Here is a 20,094-nt window from a genome sequence, read left to right as displayed (position 1 = left end):
ATAAGTTTAACATGCATTTATCAAAGTAGGAAATATAATTAGTGCTCTTGAAATACGAAATGGAGGCGGGTCCGGATTGAATTCCCTTCGGGTCCGGATCAGAGTCCCGACTTTGAGAAGCACTGATCTAGACCAACAACTTTTGGACACAACCTGCAAATGACCACAATAGATAAATAACTAGGCGTATCTTACACCGGTTCTACAGCGGACACAAGTGGCGCGACTAAATACTATAGAACTCATTATACTCAGTGATGCTGTTTACACTAGATGCGGAGCGACACGACGCATCTCCGACAGTAAACTGATGCCTCTTTCTATTTATGTCGCACTGACACAAAATTCTAATGATTTTTAACAGTTGCTTTGTCACGTGCAATGCAAACAGACTTTAGCTGTTGCTGCGCAACGGTGATAACTCCACCTCTGAGTCGCTGTCATCGGAAGCCTGTGTGTTGCCAGATGTTGAGGGGGTTCTTGTCATCGTGGACCACAACATAGTGCTCGTTGGCTTAAAAAAAAAAAGCACCATCCTGCATTCCTGCAGCACACTCTGAGGTATGCATGAGTGCATTTAGAGTGTCTGTAATGAGCTAATTTCATGTAAGAGTATGGGCCTGTTTACACCTGGTCACTTCATGCGTTTTTTCTGATCGGATAACTGTCCGATCATGAAAAGACCAGGTGTAAATGCCCTCCAAAACGCATTCGAGACATAAAAATCCAATCACTCGAACCACTTCAGAAGGTGGTCTGGGACACATACCAGATGAAACGGGACAAGTGTAAATGCATCTGGTTGTTGAAACCACTTATGCACATTTTACTCCTCCCAAAACATTAAAATAATAAACATGTGAGAGCTTGTTATAGGCTATATGACATTATAGTCAGATATGACAGCACTAATTCAAGAAGCATTGCCATGGACGAGTAGCTGAGTATCTCTTCAGCAAGCCGCCGCGCAAACTGCCGCGAATTAAACTGAAAGTAAGACGCAGACGCTCAACGCACAATCATCTTCATTAAAAGTAGTGTGACTAACCTATCTTTCCAGTGCTGATGCCGTGCGCTTTTTCCTTTTGTGGGCTTTGATCTTGAAATTAGCTGATAATTAATAAAATACAGCGCTTTTGATTTCGTTGATGTGAACTCCGTTAAATTAAAATATAGCGTGGGAATTGAAGATCGGATTTATATCCATTTTGCGATGACAGATTTATGTGGCCAAGTGTAAATGGAAACGTTTTAACAAATCAGATAGACATCCGATCAGTGAAAACGCATGAAATGACGAAGTGTAAACAGGCCCTAAATAAGACCTATGATTACAATTACCATCATTTGAAGTGTCACAAAATTCTGAAATTATGGGATTTTTTTCATTTTTGATCATACATCGTACAGAGGTCAAAATTATCGTACAAATATGATAATTATCGTACATCTGGCAACACTAGATGGTGTCCATCATTGTGATCAGCACCTCCTTCCCAGCTCCATATATATATATATATATACCTGCACTGCCTCTCTCCAAGACTCCCCGCTGCTTTTATCTCCTGCCTCTGGAATGTGAATTAAAGAAGGCAGCCTCCTCTTCTGCACATGATTGTAGTGCTGATCAGTAGTCTTTACATCTGTTTTCCTCAGTCTCGGCGTGTCTGCCTCTGTCTCACTCTCTCTCTCTCCTGCACCGAACAGCAGGGATAAAAGCAAGCTGGAGCTCAGGCCTTTCCCTGCTGCTGCGGTCTTGTCCTCTTCTCCTCCTCCTCCTCCCTCCTGATGCCTTGCTTCCATTCTTGAAAGAGAAGTCTTACTCTGAACTCGGGGCTTTGATATGGTAATGGAGGTGGAGGGGAGGGTTAGGGAAGAGTGGGGGAGGGGCATTGAATTCCTCTGAGTGCTGCTGCAGTTGGGAAGATTGTTTTTTATTGTTAAGGAAATGTTCAGCTCAAATCCAAGTCACACTACCCCCCCCCACCCCCCTCGCATTTCCCCATCTGTTTAACATAAACTTCATGCGCGTAAAATGTAAGATTTGTTAATTAATCTCCTTAGAAACAAATTAAGAGAGAGATGAGGTTTCCGAGCCAATTGTCTCTTCGGTCTTGACCCTCCCCCATCAACTTAAAACGGTCGCAGCAAGTTGATTCTCACCCTTTTCAGCACCCGGACTTTTGTTCTCATCGCCGAGGTCACCTGCTTTTGTACTTTCTGTTTTTACAGGTTTTTGAATTGTAAATGAAGCTCTGCTAATATTATTATAGCTAGTTGATGAGAAACATGGACATGAACTTTTTTTTCGCCATCAATGTTTTGGGTTAAAATACAGTTTGGTGATTGCAGTGGAAATCTGCGATTCGAACTGTTAAGTCGCAAATTATAGTGGAACCGTTTAAAACAAGAAACGTTTGGTAAACTTATAACGGAAATAATATACAGTATAAGCAATATTTACGATTCTACACTATTTCTGGGTCACTAATCAAAAGACATTTGTGACATTGATCGTGTGAACTCATCAGATGTTGAGATGCTCTTTGGATCATTCTCAAGATATTGCATGCAACATAAATTTATGGAGAATACACATGCATTTTGTAATTCAGGTTAATTTTCCATTCCCACTTTCACTCAAATTGTAAAAAATATAATATATATATATTATTTTATTTTTTTTTAAAGTTCAGAATAGAAGCAATTGAGCTAGTGATCTCAGATCATATGTATAACGGGAAAATTGTGTAATTTATGTGCTGTGGATCTTTAGAAATTTTATATTTTTTTGCTATTTTTGCAGTTCATTTATATAAAGCTGTTACTTTTTAAAGGAACAAATATGTCATCTCTGAGTCATGAAAACTGCATGTTCAGTTCTTCTCAGAAAAGAAAAAATGTATTTTAAAACAGAAAAAGCAGGGTACCAAGTGTACTTCCTTTTGTGCCCTACACCTGTGTTTATGGTACAGATGGAACAGAAATGTCCCATTCTGTTCAGAGAGCTTAAAATCTTGAATTTGTGTTTCAGAAGGTTTTCTGGTTACTTTCTTGGCTCTTCTATAGATGTTAACTCCCTTGCTGCTAATAGCTGAAAATAGTGAAGTCATGTGATGTTTGTAGAGTACCTACCAGAAGAACCGGCCAAGTCAACTTTACTCAGTGCATTTCTGCAATTAAAATCCCAGAAACAAATAAATGGTTTGGCAGGGCTAAGAACACCATGGCCTCAAATAAACCCAGTGCTGCATGAATTAAATATGAATTTTATTTTTTAATGTTTCCTTTGGTTAATGGTTCTTAAACTATGTTGAATAAGCTTTAAAGGGGTCATCGGATGCCAAATTCACTTTTGTTGTTGTTTGAACATAAATGTGTGTTGGAAGTGTGTGTACACATGCACCCTATAATGATAAAAAAAAATCCACCTGGTGTTTTTTTTTTTTCTTTAAATCCCCTTTCTCAAATCAGGCTGTTCTGAGATTCCTGTCAGAATGATGTAGTTCTGCACAGGCCCCTCCCACGATAGTTGATTGGCAAGGCCATCTTACCTTAGACCCGTCCTGAGTGAGCTGCGAGCTGTCCGCCATTGTGTCGACTTCGATGCAGGGGAAGACAAGAATGTCTCAGATTAAGCGACTGAGGTGTTTTGTTGTTGGATGTAATAATGTACATAGCAGTAGTTATTTACTCCCAACATCTGAGCCGCTGAAGATGCAGAAGATTATCGTTACTTTCGTTTTTGAAAGGAATGCGCCAATCCCCGATCTGCCTAAATGTGTTTAAGTTCATGCAAATCATTCATAAACCAGCTTCATCTACAGAAGAAGTGAGTATAAGGGTTTTATGAATCTTTGCAAATCACCTTTACTAATATGTGCTAGTTAGCCAGATCTGCGGTTGAAGAGGGGCGGGGTCAGGAGAGCTTATTAGCATTTAAAGCAACACGGACTAGAACTGTGTGCTGCAAACAGAGCTGATTTTGACAGGGTAAAAAGGGTGTTTTTTACAGTACCATTGAGAAATTTTAATCAAAAGTATGTTAAGGACTTTTCATTAAGACCCTCAAGAATCATATCAACTTGTGGAAAATGGGCATCCGATGACCCCTTTAAAAGGATAAAATGTCCAGTGCATGTCTATGTGTCTTCTTGCATTTCCAGTATCTTTCCTGTTTCCATGAAATAATCATGTCTAGTCTGTTGTAGTACTAGTAATTTTTCATTATTAGCAGGAACACGAGTGGTCGTGAGAAAAAATAAGTCAAAATCCAGCTGACCGTTCAGACATTTAAACTTGCTAACTATGGCTAGTGGTGTTTAACACACAGTTTTACATGATGCATGGTTTGTTTAGAATGGCTTGATATCGCTAACTTCTCCTGACAGTTTAAGAAGCAAATCATTCAAAGTGCTCAAACAGTTTGCCACCAACAAATGGCTTTCCAAGTATTGTAAAATGTCAGACAGTGAAGCTATCACCTGCATGTCGTGTAAAAGTTCTAGAGGGTTTCCATCTAGATGGATGTAGTTCCACATCAAGCCCATATGATTCAGAAAAATGAGCTCAAATCCTTGTTTATAACCAACCTGTATGAACTACATGGCTCCGGTTTGACGGTCAGGTTGGTCAAAGACCTAATTAAGGCTTTTTAATTATCATTCATTTTTGAAAGACCTTAATTTGAACTCTCTTGTAAAATTTTATGAGGAGTTGGAAATCTCAGACTTGTTTTACGAGGCAGAGCCTATGGGTAAAGGAGCCAGTGGAGTGTGAGACTTTTTACAACTTGAATAAACTGCAATAGAGATGAACTCAGCCTCAACAGGTACTCGAACAGACCGAACGCTTGTGTGGCGTGACTAATGCGTTCAACCTGGCCTCAGAATAAACAGCAAAAATAGATTTTTTTTTTTTACATGCATACAGCAACCAAATGTGTAAAACCAGCCTCCCGAACATCATCATTCAGTAGTGGCCCTATTTCATTTGGCATTTCTTGTGTGGTGCTCTGTCACTCAATCTGTTTTTCTCTTCTCTGTTCCAGGAGTGAGAAAGATAGAGTGGAGAGGGGGGAGAGGGGAGAGAGAGAGACAGCGATAGAGAGAGATTGATGAGGCAGTAAGAGCAGCAGTAATTACTCTGTGTCCATTCCCCACGCCGGATTGGCAGACGGCTAATATCACACAGACCCCTGGCCCTGACAGGCGCCCCCCTTCCCCACCATCACAAGGTACAGAATGGTGGGGGGAGAGCGTCACCCCTAATGCTGTGTGGGCAGAGTGTCTTTCCTCTCATTACGTTGTTCCTTGAGGAATCAAGCTTTCTCTCAGGACTGGACAAGCAAAATTGCATGGTGCGTTCTTGAATGCAAGGAAACGTTTAAAAAAACACCCAGGCCCTTTGAGTTGACAGGCCAAGTACTTCCTCTGTGCTAATCGCCTAATTTATTGGAAAATGCAATTTGAAGATGACGTGAATTCTCAATTGGCCCTATTTACTAAATGATGGTGCCTGGTCCTATTGTGCACAATTCATCAGCGTGTGATGCACTCATTTCATCAAAATGAAATAATTTTATGCCTTGCATGTGCTTGCAGCAACTTTTCTGCTGATGTAACCAGAGCTGTGATGACGAGGAAAAATGCTAACCATTAGCATTATAGCGCAGTGGCTCTCAACCTTTTTGACTCAAAGGTGCCCCATTGTGCACAACAGTATTCAAAGGCCACGTGACTTTCCAGGATTGTGTGATTTTAGTTATTAGATTTTAATATACTATATATATATATATATATATATATATATATATGTGTGTATATATATATATATATATATATATATATATATATATATATATATATATATATATATATACACACACACACACACACACACACACACACACACACACACACACACACACATACATACATTTTTTATTACTTATTTTAATGCCCTTTTTGTATCATTTTATATCATCTTGAGTCCCCCGGTTCAGAACCGTTGCTATAGGCTGAATATTTCCTCTAAATTATCAGTTTTTATCTGGAAGCATTTTAAATCACGTAACTTGAATGCTGTATGTTATCTTCAGTAGGGATACACTGAATGTTCGGCAACCAAAATTATTCAATAATAAGCAAAAATACAGAATAAATTGTACCGAACAATGACGTGACACGATCAAATAGAGGCGTGCACTAAAGCAGCAAACATGTCGTCAGTGTGGAAGCATATAAAACTGTCCGAGAAAGACAAAAAAAATCATTACAAGCTCCGACAGCGAGAACACTGCTCTGCACTGCATCGCATGTCTTCGATGAGAAGAGGAAGGGGTGATTGTTGCTGGTCGCTATATGAAATGGCCTTAAAAAGTTAGTAAATAAACTGCAGAACCTTATGTTTTCACATTTTGTGTAGTCTTTAGGAGCAGAGTTTATTTGAGTAGAATGTGGTTTTCACTCTCTTGAACACCCTCATTTTGTGTCTACGGAACAGGATTAAGTACTCGAAAGAAGAGCGACGACCGTATTTAGCTGCGGTGTGTGTCAAAACTCATGGAGATGTTCCTCAGTCTGCTGGTCTGGGGAGCAGTGTTTGAAAGAAACCCATGTCTCTTTAATTAAAGATATGTAAATGTGGCCTCAGCTGGATTACATTAGCTGGCGTGGCTTTGTTGGGGTGGGGAGAGAGTCAGAGCCCAACACCTAATCCAGACTACTTAAAGTGAAAGTGAAAGTGAAAGTGACGTGACATTCAGCCAAGTATGGTGACCCATACTCAGAATGCGTGCTCTGCATTTAACCCATCCGAAGTGCACACACACAGAGCAGTGAACACACACACACACACTGTGAACACACACCCGGAGCAGTGGGCAGCCATTTTATGCTGCGGCGCCCGGGGAGCAGTTGGGGGTTCGGTGCCTTGCTCAAGGGCACCTAAGTCATGGTATTGAAGGTGGAGAGAGAACTGTACATGCACTCCCCCCACCCACAATTCCTGCCGGCCCGAGACTCGAACTCACAACCCTTCGATTGGGAGTCCGACTCTCTAACCATTAGGCCACGACTTCCCCCCCTCCAGACTTAATTACAATTGATGGGAGCCTTCCATTCCTGTGTGGAGGTCCTCACTGCAGTCTGTGACTAATCTAGAGCTCTGGAGAGGGGATTTCAGCAGGGGTGATCTGTCAGTTTGCTCCCAGCTCCTCTGACTTTAAGCTTCTCTTGAGGGAGGGCGTTTCGAGCTTCTACGCATGCCATTTGGATTGAGGCATTGGCCTTTAGTTAAGATACAATAATCTGTTTGTCTCACGCAAAGGTGTTAATGCAAACTCTCTATAATGTAGGCTAAGATGGACACATGGCTAGTTAGTGGTGGTTGCTATGGCTCAAACATAGGGTTAGGGATTTGAATAAACCCTCTTACCTCAAGTATAAGCCTTCAGCGAGTACCGCATCCTGAACCAGTTGCACTACGGACTTATATTCGAGCTGGCAAGAGGTGTGATATTACTTTTGTGAGAGGTGTTATATGATATTTCTTTTAAAACGGTGGGAAAAATTATTTGGGATTTTAATATTTAATATTTAACCTAGGGAACATTTCTTATTATTATCAATGTTGAAAACAGTTGTGCTGCTTCATACGCATTTTTTTCAGAAATTTTTAATTAATGCTATTCTTTAATAAATGCTGTTCTTTTTAACTATGTCTGTATTTTTGATCAATATAGTGCACCCTTGCATAATAAAAGTATCTTTAAAAAAAAATCCTGACCCCAACATTTTAAACAGTAGTGCACATTGACAAAGAGACCATACTCAAGCTCCAGACTATTATTTAAGACTTGGACATGGGCTCATAAGCCTTGGGCTAGTAAGCACCAGCTAAAATACCTTTGCAAGCACATAAACAACATGCTCAGGAGCCAGTTGCATTTTTGTTGGGTGGTATGCTCCATAGTCATATCGTTCTGTTGTCAGTCTGTGAGATCACAGATACACAATATTATTATGCTAATGTATTTGATTATTTACTTAAATTTGATTCATGGCTGGAGAGTGAACCAACTCCAGGGTACGTGTTAGTGTAATGTATTAACTACACATATATTTTTATTCAAGTAGCATATGGACGTTATAAAATATTTTTAATCTGACTGAATCTGTAATAAATAGAAACTAAATTAAATTTTTGCATTTCCTCAGTTATTCAAACAGCAGCTACAGAAAACGAGCAAAGAACATTTACATCACTGATTCAGTCTAGCATGAGTATATGTACTTTAAAAAACACTCCCGTTATAATCAGTGAAACTATCTCTTACACTTGCATCGCACATACATTTATTTGCTCTTTGTTGTTTATGATGAGAGAATTCGTGAGTGAGCAGAATTCAGTCAGTGAGCGCACGCACTGAACAACAAAACTGATGACTCATCTGAGCACCTCTGATTGGCCACTGCATTCATAAGCTCAACATAATTGTGTGTGACTAGTTATAATGCGCAACACTGTAAAAACGCAGAAAAAGAAGTATGGTGGAACAAATAATCCCTAATATTAATTAGATAATAATACTAGCTTAATAATAATAATAATCCTTTTGCTATTGTCAAAGGCAGCACCCACAGTGATATCACTGACTATCGTCGATACACAATACTGTCGTCTATTTGCACAACCCTAAGTTGCATAAAAGGTTTAGACCAGTCTTACAAGTCTGCCTTTTTTTCCCTTTAAGACAGGTCATAAATTTTAAAATTTGTTTACATGGAAATTTAGATTAGTCTAAGTTGAATCCAAAAAATACAGTTGATTACCCCTTGGCTAACTGCTAGTCAGTCATCCTAGATTTTAAGACACCATCTTAACATAGAGGCTATGTTTATGCAACTGGCCCCAGAACACTTTAACAACTGCACAGCAACATCCTGGCAACCACCCACTAGATTCTGTCAATGGGATGGCAACTTTTGCATGGGCATTTTAAGGTGAAGGTGTCTCTAGATGGGCCAGCATTGAGCGGTGGTGGTCATGTGACAGCCTGGCTAGCGTCATCACCTATTCCTGATCCTCCTCCTTCCTTCCAACATTTCCTGTTCTCTCTTTACTCTCATATAAATAATAAAAAAAGGCCAAAAATAACACTCAGAATCTAGTTTTACGATTGCATGAAGAGCACAAGACGATGCAGTAAAAGCTTGAGCGCTGCAGCTGTGGCCGTCTCGTCTTCTTACTTGAACATGCTGTGCCATTCACCTGTACACATGGCACAATGCACTCTCTCTCTCTCTCTCTCTCTCTCTCTCTCTCTCTCTCTCTCTGTCTGTTTGTCTGTCTGTCTGTCTGTCTGTCTGTCTGTCTCTCTGTCTGTCGGCCTGAGCTGCAGTGGGCTAAGGTTAGTTTACACTCCCCCTCAGCCGCCACTCTCCCCGGCCCTGTTTGCCTCTGTCATATTTCTCGTTCGCTCGTTATAAATGGGAGCCGCTCCTCTGATCTATTGCTTAATTGCCACCTAATTTGCATAACAGTGCAAATTAACGACCTCTCAAATGAGCGTTCATTTTTCACAAGGTCTTTAGGAGCTCCTTAAGAGGCGGTGCTAATTAGCACAGGAGGCAGCTGCGCTGATGAGCCGGGGAGCGGGCGAGAGGAGGGCGTGTCGGTAGGACGTATCGCCACGGCAACAGCCTTCTTCCTCCTCTTCCTCCCAGAGTGAAGTCATCTGCGGAGACTTCTTTTGTCCTCGGCCCTCCGTTTCACCTGACCGCACCGAGCTGGTGGAGTGTGTTCTCACCTGCGTGATCTTGTTTGACTGGTCTCTGCGTGTCGAGCGAAGCCTGTTGTATGCGCTCTGCTCTATGAAATGCTAGTTGAGTTAATTAAGAGCTGATAAATGACAAGTCGGAGCAGACGGCATGTTTGCTTAAGGTAGGAGTGCTATTCACACCCTAATCGTATCCTCCCGTGTTGACGCTGTCCAATGGCCGCTCCTCACAGGGCGTGGACGGGCCCATGTGTGCATGCCACTGAGTGCCGCTAAATAGGCCCCGCAGACGCCGATTAACTTGAGCTGCTTACAACAGGAACTTACCGGTGGATTTTGCTACTTTATACCACCCTGGCACTCGCTCAAGAAGCCCTCCTCTCGTAGTTCCTCATGAGACGCGAATCCTGCCACATGCACTGGCTGACGCATTCTCTGCAATGTTGTCAGCGTTTTCTTTTGGTTTCTGGGTTTGTCAGAATCTTTGGGCATGTGTTGTCATTCCCTGCCTAAGTTGCTTAAGTGATTTTGGCAACTATTTTTAACCCTTGTAGCTTTACCAGCACCGTGAGCTGGCTGCTGGTTAGCCTGTTGTTTATTCAGCACTGGTTCTGTGTCTGAAGTTAGGGCTTGTTTGGGCTCTGTTTCTAGTTTTTATGAAGCCAACACAGCTGCACGTCTTCTTAAGAACTTGTGAGGTGCGTTTGGATCTGCAGTTGGACTTACATTTTAATGTGCGGGAAAAACTCTGCCTTTCCTTAGAATTCACAACAGGAACGACCAGTGCTCATTAAATATACATGTGTTGTGATTTCAGGAAGTATTTCTATAAAACTTTCGGGAATATGCTTTGGTCAGGTTCAGGAATTTAAATTAACAGAGTGCTTAACAAAATCAAGATGTTAGGGGTTTTTTTTTGTTTTTTTTTTACTGATTTCTGTCAAATGATTTTATTGAATGTCTTCAGATGTTAAGGTCAGATTGCTGTCAGTAATAATTTTGAAAGAGGTCTCAAATGTTCACCAAAGCTACATTTATTTGACACACACAAAAAATAAAAAATACTATGAAATACTGTTATGATTTAAAATATCTGTTTTCTGTTTTACTGTTTTAAAATGAAATGTATTTCTGTGAAGCAAAGCTGAATTACTCCAGTCTTCAGTGTCACATGATCTTCAGAAATCATTCTGATATGCTGATTTGCTGCTCATGAAACAGTCCTTATTATTTATGTTGAAAACATGTGCTGCTTAATATATTTGTGGAAATATATTAAAATAAATAGAAAGTTCAAAAGAACACAATTTTTTTGAAACAGAAATATTTTGTAAAATTGTAGATGTCTTTACGATCACTTTTGATCATTTTGATGCAGCAGTCTTTGCCGAATAAAAGTGTCAATTTCTGTAAATAATTGACATCAATTAAATCAATGTTCCCCGGGAACGCAAGAGAAAGAATCAAATGAAGAAACAGCAGGAATATCTGGTATTTACACAGTATATGAAGGGTGTGTGATGGGGACATGAAAATGCACTGCGCAAAGTAGGAATGACCCTCGTATTTCACTTCGACTGTAATGGCACTGCAGTCGTTTTTGTTTTCAAGATAAATTCCCCTTATTTACATCCCACTTAGTTCTCAGGTTAGCATGTTTGTTTGCGTCCATGTGGGCGTGCTTTTCAGATCCCTCCCCCGTCGCCTTCGCCTTCCTCCTTTTGATTTATTGGCTGGTGCGGTCAGAGCGTTGTCATTTCCTAAGTGTCAGCCCACCGCGATCATCTTCAACTCTCTCGTTCACGCTCTCCCTGCCCCCTCTATTTTTCCATCTCTGCCTGCTCTCCTCCTCGCTATTTTATCTCCTCCTGCGACTCCCTTTTGCTGCTTTCCCCCCACAATTCTCCTCTTTTTCTCTCCTTACCTTCTCTTCCCCCTTCTGCTCCCTCGCGCTCTCCCAGTGAAAGGCTGAGAATACCCAAGGGAGCTGATGCAATTAAAATGCTAATCCTGTCTGTCTACAGAGAGAGGTAGAGGGGGGGCTGACAGCATGAGGGATTGCGGCTCACATGGAGAACTCGACTGAAATGGAGAACAGAGGATGGGGGGAGGTGGCTGGGGGCACAGAGAGAAAAGGAGGCGGGGTATTACGGCCCAAGCCAAAGGAGGAGGAGGAGGGAGGGAGGGCGAGCGAACCAGAGAGAGGTATAAAGAAAAAGACAGACGAGGCCCGAGCGAAGCCGTGATGGACTGTTTCTCCAGTAATGCACAGAAAATGGCAGCGTTAACGTACTGCTTCCAGCAGCGAACACAATACCTTCGTCTGCGCTTAACACGTCACCTGTGCCGTACCTGCGCCTGATTATGTGGCCGGGCGCTCTGAATATTTCATACCGCTCGCTGGCTTTTTCCACTCGGCCCTTCGCAAATGAGGGAATTCCTCGCCGCGAGGAGGGGCGTGCGTTGGCACCGATCACTCATAAATTTAATGGAAGGATATTAGTGCAACTTGGACAGATGCGGCGCATTAAAATGTACATTATCTCATTAGCATGGCGGTGTGTTTGTATTAATGAAGTGTGCTAATTGAAAGATTTAACAGGCCGGCTTTATTAATCTTCTTAAAGACGTACAGACATTAAGATGCGTTGGCTTTTCTGGCTCGTGATGTGTCGGGGATTCAGAATGTAGCTGTAAGCGTTTACCGCAAAGCTATTATAAAACGTACCCAGCCGTAGCACTTTATTCATTATTAAGGGTTTCGAAATCAAGGCTCATAAATTGAAATATAAAGGGGTGTTAGAGATTTCAAGGGGTCCGTATCATCGTGTTGTGGGTTATTTGTGTAATTATCAGTAATCGCAGCTTAATTGAGATAATTAGGCTGAAGAAAAGGCTGTATGCTTGAGGGACTGGGCTGGAGGCAGAGCTCTTAATGGATATTGTGGGTGATACTCTTTGGGGAGGTGGTAAATTTCACTCTATTGATTGTGGGGCTGTGGTCGTAAAAACAACGAGCCTCCCCTCACCCTTCAGACTACACACGTACAGGACGAGTCTGGGTCACAATCCAGGAAAACAGAGGTGCGTTTTGAGTTTAGGCCAGACACATGCTCTACCACACGAGTGCAAGTTGCAAGCATGCAGTCTTTTGTTACTGTGACACTGACAAACCTCAGTACTTCCGAAGGGTGGTGTCCGATTAAATATACAATTAAACCAGATGTGACATTCAGTTCGCTAGCTGTGAACATGTCAACAGTCTAACTAGCTTCCTCAGCTATTGTTTTCAAACTGTTGCTCTGCCTGAAAGGGGACAACTGAGAGACAGAGCACTATAGCACCCCTTGTGGTAAAGCTGAGAATGCTTTACAGTAATTTAAATAATTAACTAATTTAACACTCGAATGAATGACTCTGTTAAAAGTGAAAATGTTTTGTAAAAAAGATTTGTTAGCACAGATGTCCATGTACTGTTTTACTTGATTTCTGTCTTTTGTTTTGTAATAAATTAAATAATTATTGAAATAATTTACCACTAGAACAAATAACAGGTTTTTAATAGGACTTAAAAATATTGTGAAAAACTGACCATTTGTTTTTCTCTCGTTTGTTTTGTAATAAAAATATTTACTGAATTAATCCACCACCAGAATGATTTCTATCTTTTTGTTTTATAAAAACAATAATATTAATAATTTAAATAATCATTATAATTTACCACCAGAATGAATGACAGAGCTCGAAGTTTTTATTTTATTAATGATAACCATAAATAATATTGAAATCATTTTCCACCAGAATTAAAGTTATTGTTTTGTTCTTATAAAAACAATTACTGAAATGAATGAGTTAAGAATATTTAATGAAAAAGTAAATATTTCCAAATAGGTTTTTTTTTCTCTCTCTTTTGTTTTATTATATTAATTTGAGTAATTAATGACATTTACTACCAGAATGAACAATGCAGAGTTTAAAGTTATTAATAAAACGGGGCAAAAATGAAAATCACACTGGTTTTCACATTTCAAATGTCAGATGTATTTAGTTTTAAAGCCTAACTATCGACTGAATGCATGAAATCTTATACTACAGCGTTATTCTCTATTGACCCTGTGAAATGAATACATAGTTTGACTCCATAGCGCATGGTGTTACTCACAAAAATAATCTTACTGCCGAAATCACTTTGAATCAAACTTAATGTACTTGAGAAAAAGTGTTCTTCCGTTTTGTTTGACTTTTGGGAGTTTTGCTGGCTGAAAGAGAGGGAGGGATGGTGAATGGGGGTCATTAGTTCAGGCTGCTAGGTCTGCTGCATTCCTGAGCTCAGAGAGGGGGAGAAACGAAAGATGGAATGTGACTCAGAGAGAAAGAAAGAGGGAGGACCTGAGTGGAGGGACCCTGAAGGGGCAAGAGAGAACAAGAAAAAAAGAGCCGCTTGCCAAAGGAAAGAAAAAGTTTTCAAAAAGAACGAGGGGGGGGAGACAGAGAGAGAGGGAGAGCTGGAAACAAATCCTGTGCTGTTATTGGGGGAGGGTATGAGCTGAAGTCATTAAATGTGTTATCAGTTAAAGGGAGGATGGGAAATACAGCTTTGATTTCAGCGGGGATGGTACAGACAGAACATCCACAGATGTAATGCTGATTGCTTCCAACAAATGGCCTTTTAGTTGCACTCTTTGTGTTTGAAAGTTTCTCTTTCTTTCAGTTCACTAAGAAAACAAACCCCATGCAGCATCGGAGACTCTGATCACTGTGCTGCTTACGTACAGCTATTCAGATCTACTCAAAGCATTCTCTGGAGAGCTTCTTTTAATCTGATTAACCCTTACGATCTAAAAGATTTACCTAAAGTTTACATGAGATATTCCTTTGAGTAAAGTTTATAGTTTGTAAACATTTAGCAGGATGTCTGAGCTTCTTTTTTTTCCCCATCCAGTGATAGTGAATGGTGAACTTAAAGCTTAGACATTCTCCTTAATATCTTCTGCAAAAAGGTTTTTCAGTTTTGGAATGACATGAGTGACTAAATGAAGAGTTTACATATTTAGGCTCCTTTTTGGTATTTTTATTACATTCAAAATGATCGTTTACTCATTTCCTTAAAAAAGCAACACCTTTTTATGTCATTTAATGTGCTATTGGCATTTCTGCCACATTCTCACACACCACTAGAGGTTCATAAAACTGTGGTCTAGAGAGGAAAGACAAAGATTTTTGTGTTATCTATCTTACACTTTACACTCAGTCACTGGCCGGCCCTGTGTGTGCATATGTAGTGTAGACGAGTTGCTTGTCGCATAGGTGTGAGCGATGGCCTCATAGCAGGAAGTTGACAGAGGTCTTGCTTTAATTCAGTGCTGGAGAGGTGTGTACTCATGGCTGCTTGTGCTTGTAGTGACAGCACATGCTCTCCTATTATTGTGCTCCAGCCTGCCACTGAAGTACCATGCTGCCCTCTGCTGCCTTTAGTCAGGAATTGCACACTTAATTTAATAGTGTGTGTGTGTGTGTGTGTGTGTGTGTGTGTGTGTGTGTGTGTGTGTGTGTGTGTGTGTGTGTTTGGACTTTGTGTGAAGTGACTGTTTTCTGAAAGCTCTCCATCAGATTGACCCTTGTTTTGTCTTCTGCAGTGCTGAGCATCAGAGGTGTACAGGAGGAGGACCCTCCAGATCCCCAGATCATGCGTCTGGATAACATGCTGCTGGCCGAGGGAGTGTCTGGGCCTGAGAAGGGCGGCGGGTCAGCCGCGGCGGCCGCAGCAGCAGCAGCGGCTGGAGGGTCACCGAATGACGGCAGCATCGAGCACTCGGACTACAGAGCCAAACTCACACAGATCCGCCAGATCTACCACTCCGAACTAGAGAAATACGAACAGGTGAGAAACAGACACCCATCTGACCTTTATTAAGTCATTTCAGCACATCCTTGTGGGTTGTGTATGTCGTTTTTTAATCAAATTTACTGATTTCATTTACTGGTGGAGTGGTAATGAGAAAAAACTAATTAATGATGATATGTTTTAGAAATTTCATGTTTAATTCATAAACGTATTTACCATTCGGAAAGGACACATTAAATTGATCAAAAGTGAGAGTGAAGACATTCATAATGTAAAACAAAAGGAAAAAACAAATCATGATTCCACAAAAAATATATCATAGTGATGAATGAATGATTTCTGAAGGATCACGTCATACTGAAGACTGGAGCAATGATGCTGAAAATACAGCTATATTTTCACAGAAATGAATTACATTTTAAAATAGATTCAAATAGACAGAAGTTCTTTTACATAGTAAAAATATTTCACCATATTACTGTTTTGACTCTGTTTTGGATCAAATAAATGCAGCCTTGGGAAGCATGAGGGACTTCTTTCAAAACCTTTTAATGGGAATGTATATTTGCATGTATGTAATGATCCTCAAATCTGTTTGAAAACAGGCTTGCAGTGAGTTCACCAATCACGTGATGAACCTGCTGAGGGAACAGTCCCGCACACGGCCCATCTCGCCCAAAGAGATCGAGCGCATGGTGGCCATCATCCACCGCAAGTTCAGCTCCATCCAGATGCAGCTCAAGCAGAGCACCTGTGAGGCCGTCATGATCCTGCGCTCTCGCTTCCTCGATGCCAGGTGTGTGTCTGCTTGTTTGACCTGTGCTTTTTTTAGGTTTAAGCGGTTTTATTCTGTTCTGCTGCACTTTTCCACCAATTATTAACCTGTTATCAATGAAACACTAATTTTTCCGCTTTGTCCTCAGACGTAAGAGACGCAACTTCAACAAGCAAGCCACAGAGGTGCTGAATGAGTACTTCTACTCTCACCTCTCCAACCCTTACCCCAGTGAGGAAGCCAAGGAAGAGTTGGCCAAGAAATGTGGGATCACTGTCTCTCAGGTAAGGTCACGCATGCTCTACAGTTGTCCCATGTGTATTGCAAAACCTGGAATCCAGCTTTCCAATACCGGAGCAAGAGAAAAAATGTCCTGGAAAATAAATCCTGCTCCATATTTTATTTTATTTGTCTTATTTTTCTATAATACTGTCATAATGTCCATAATGCAGCTGTTAGCATCTTAGTATCATGACACAACAAACAAAAGGTCACTAGCCGATACAGATCAGTTTTTGCTTAAGCATTATTTCTGTTCTCTTGAGTAGTTGTTGAATAACAGAAAGTCTGTTATTATTTATTTGCCCTCATGTCGTTCCAAATCCATAAGAGTTTGGTTCATCTCTGAAACTAATATGAAGATATTATTAATTAAAACATGAGTGATTTATGGCGCTCTATTGAAAGTCCATTATGCCAAAACTTTGATGCTTTAAAAATACATTGTAAAAGTAATTCATATAAATTGAGCAATTTAATCCAAGTCTTCTGAAGAGATATGATGAACAAATTTAATTTAAACTTGTATTCGTACAAAAAAAAAAAAAAAACATTGCACATGCATAGAGCACATCAAATATGGTAACCAGAAGGTAAAACACACCAGCGTGCATATTACTCAAAATATATTCATTTGTGTTTTAGAAAAGTCTTTCAGGATTTAAATATTTTCAGTTTTTGGTTCATGTTTGTTGAACTCCTAATTACAAGTTGGAAACATTTTATGACTTTTCCAACCCCTCCCACGTAACTTGTGAAGTCAAAACAGCCAAAATAGCAGCAGCTTCAAAAGTAAAAGTTAGCAACTTCTACACATTTCTGTTTGAGCTATGCGGGGGAATTCTTTAACTAACAAAAGAGGAAACTATTAGTTATGTTAAATTGGTGTGATCGGAAATTCTAGAGCTATCATGTTCAGCTGACATTAGGCGTATAGATGCCTAACTACATAATGGAATGAGGAAACTATATGAACAAATTATAATTGTCACTCACTGATAAATAATTTATTTGATATCACACACAAATGATTTCACAAGAAGGAAGTTCTAATGGCAGATGGGCTACACTGTTTCCAGAGTATGTTTTGATTCAGCTGTGATGAAAACAAAATGCAGGAAGCACCGAAGGAACCTTGTAACGGAGTGCATTGCAGAAATTAAAAAAAGTGTACATGAAAATAAATTATGGCAGTGTACCACACTTCCCTTGAAAAGTTTGGGGATTTTAAGGTTTTAAGTTTCTCTTATGCTTACCAAGGCTGCTTTTATTTAAACAGTGATATTGTGTAATATTATTACAATTTAAAATAAGTGTTTTGTATTTGAATATATTTTAAAATGTAATTTATTCCTGTGATGCAAAGCTGAATTTTCAGCATCATTACTCCAGTCTTCAGTGTCACATGATCCTTCAGAAATCATGCTAATATGCTGATTTATTATCAGTGTTGGAAACAGTTTTGCTGCTTAATGTTTTTGTGGAAATGAAATACATTTTCCCAGGATTCTTTTGATGAGAAAAAAAAACAAGCATTTATTTGAAATGGAAATCTTTTGTAGCAATGTAACAATCAATTTTATGCTCACTTGCATGACAAAAGTATTAATTTCTTTCCCAAAGAAAAAAAAACTGAACCCAATTTAACACCAAGTAGTGTAAAATCTGCAGTCGAGTTAGTTCAGCAGAATGCAGTGACATCTGCACGATGAGAATTAGTGTCAGAATCTTTTAAATGAAAAAATTGCACTACTTTGAAATATACAGTAATGTATACAGTATACACAGTGTGTGTATATGTATATATCTTATACAGAATATATTTCACTGTGATGAAATTGTCTGATTGGAGTTGTTTCACCTCAGGTCTCGAATTGGTTTGGCAACAAGAGAATTCGGTACAAGAAGAACATTGGTAAGTTCCAGGAGGAAGCAAACCTGTACGCCGTTAAAACAGCCGTGGACGCTGCCAATGTGTCAGCACAGGCCAGCCAGGCAAACTCTCCAGCAACACCCAACTCAGGTAAAGTGCACAGCAGCATTCCCATCATCTATAGCTGATAGTGAAACTACACCGCGCACACCGCTTGCCACAATCACTTTCCTGTCTACATGCTTTTCATGCTATTTTCATTCCAACTCATTCTCAAGTCTGTTCTTGTCTGCCCAGCATAAGATCTTTTTCCTGTCATCGAGAATGCTTGTTTGTTAGTACTTGCATCAGGTACTTGCTGGGTGAGATTTAGATGTTGTTGATCTGGGTTGCGCTGTAAAGCTATTCTGATTGTATCTAGGCAACAGTTGTTTTGTAAACATCTTCAGGATAAAGCTGTCACAGTGTCGTTTTTCTATGGACCTAGGCCATATGACGGCATTCATCACGCATCTGTAGAAATATGTTTATGAATGGGTATATTATAGGCATTTATTAGACGTAACACGAAGCAGAGTTTACAGAGGTTACCTAAGGTTACATAACATCACAACTTGTCATGACATTGTATAGAGAGGAAGTAATGTGCAATCACAAGTTTCAGGCTCAGAACGTATGCCAGACTTCTGCATATTTGAATAATGATATTTTTTGTTTCTTATCCATCATGTTACAGAGGGGAAAAAATACAAATGAAAACGACGTCATCTCATTTGATTAAAGCAGGGAGTTTGTCAGTTCTTGTAAAGCTAAAAGTCAATTAAAGAAAAAACTTTTATCAAATCAATACAGATTAAGGTAAATTATGAACTATTTGTATTATCCATACAAAAAACAATTACTAAAAAAGGAAATCTATTCATGTGACTTTTAACTGTGAACATGCAAATGTGTTGTTAATTATAATATAAAAAATCTTATATTAAACTTATCTGAAGGGATGCTAAAGTCAAAGGAGTTTGTCTGACAAAAAAAACCCTTCCCTGTATTAAAGTATTTCATCATAACTGGATTGTCTAAATATAGAGGTGACCAGATTGTTGTTAAATTTAGCATCTGTCTTTTGAATTTCCATTACGTAATATAAACTCACTCAAGATTATTCTGATCATACCACCCACTCTCACCCCTGACCAAGTGAACATTCACTTTCATTTCTGGTTTTGCATGGCCCTTTCCTCTGAGGCTATGCCGAGACCAATAACTTTCCATTGATGACTAACATAGCCTCCATTTTTTTTTTTTTTTTAATCTCTGCTGAAATTATTGATGCTGTGTTTGTTCGTTTAACATTTTCATGTTACTTTCATATGCACACGTGACACATCCACACACACTTAGTTAGAGTAGATGAACCTCTATTTGCTCAGGAAGCAGAATGGAGAAGGTAGGTTTTTTAAACTTGGTATTGTCATCTTTAACAATACTTGGTCTCCGCGTATATTTTTAAAGCCCACCTCCACATATCCTGTTTCACATCC

General features: G+C 39.8%; 1 protein-coding gene across 2 annotated transcripts in view; it reads left to right on the top strand.

Moving 5' to 3' along the window:
- The window catches only part of pbx4 (pre-B-cell leukemia transcription factor 4), a 33,909-nt gene that overhangs the window by 10,684 nt on the left and 3,131 nt on the right, over positions 1-20,094 (top strand). For both annotated transcript variants that reach the window (XM_042719765.1, XM_042719766.1), the window contains 4 exons: positions 15,418-15,662; positions 16,232-16,422; positions 16,550-16,685; positions 18,547-18,703. In XM_042719765.1, the coding sequence (XP_042575699.1) occupies positions 15,418-15,662; positions 16,232-16,422; positions 16,550-16,685; positions 18,547-18,703 (729 nt within the window). The remainder of the gene's footprint in view (positions 1-15,417; positions 15,663-16,231; positions 16,423-16,549; positions 16,686-18,546; positions 18,704-20,094) is intronic.

Source organism: Cyprinus carpio, chromosome B3 (genome assembly GCF_018340385.1).
Source record: "Cyprinus carpio isolate SPL01 chromosome B3, ASM1834038v1, whole genome shotgun sequence".
Classification (NCBI taxonomy): Eukaryota; Metazoa; Chordata; class Actinopteri; order Cypriniformes; family Cyprinidae; genus Cyprinus; species Cyprinus carpio.
The sequence above is the reverse complement of the archived record's forward strand: the minus strand, read 5'-3'. Positions and strand labels throughout refer to the sequence as shown.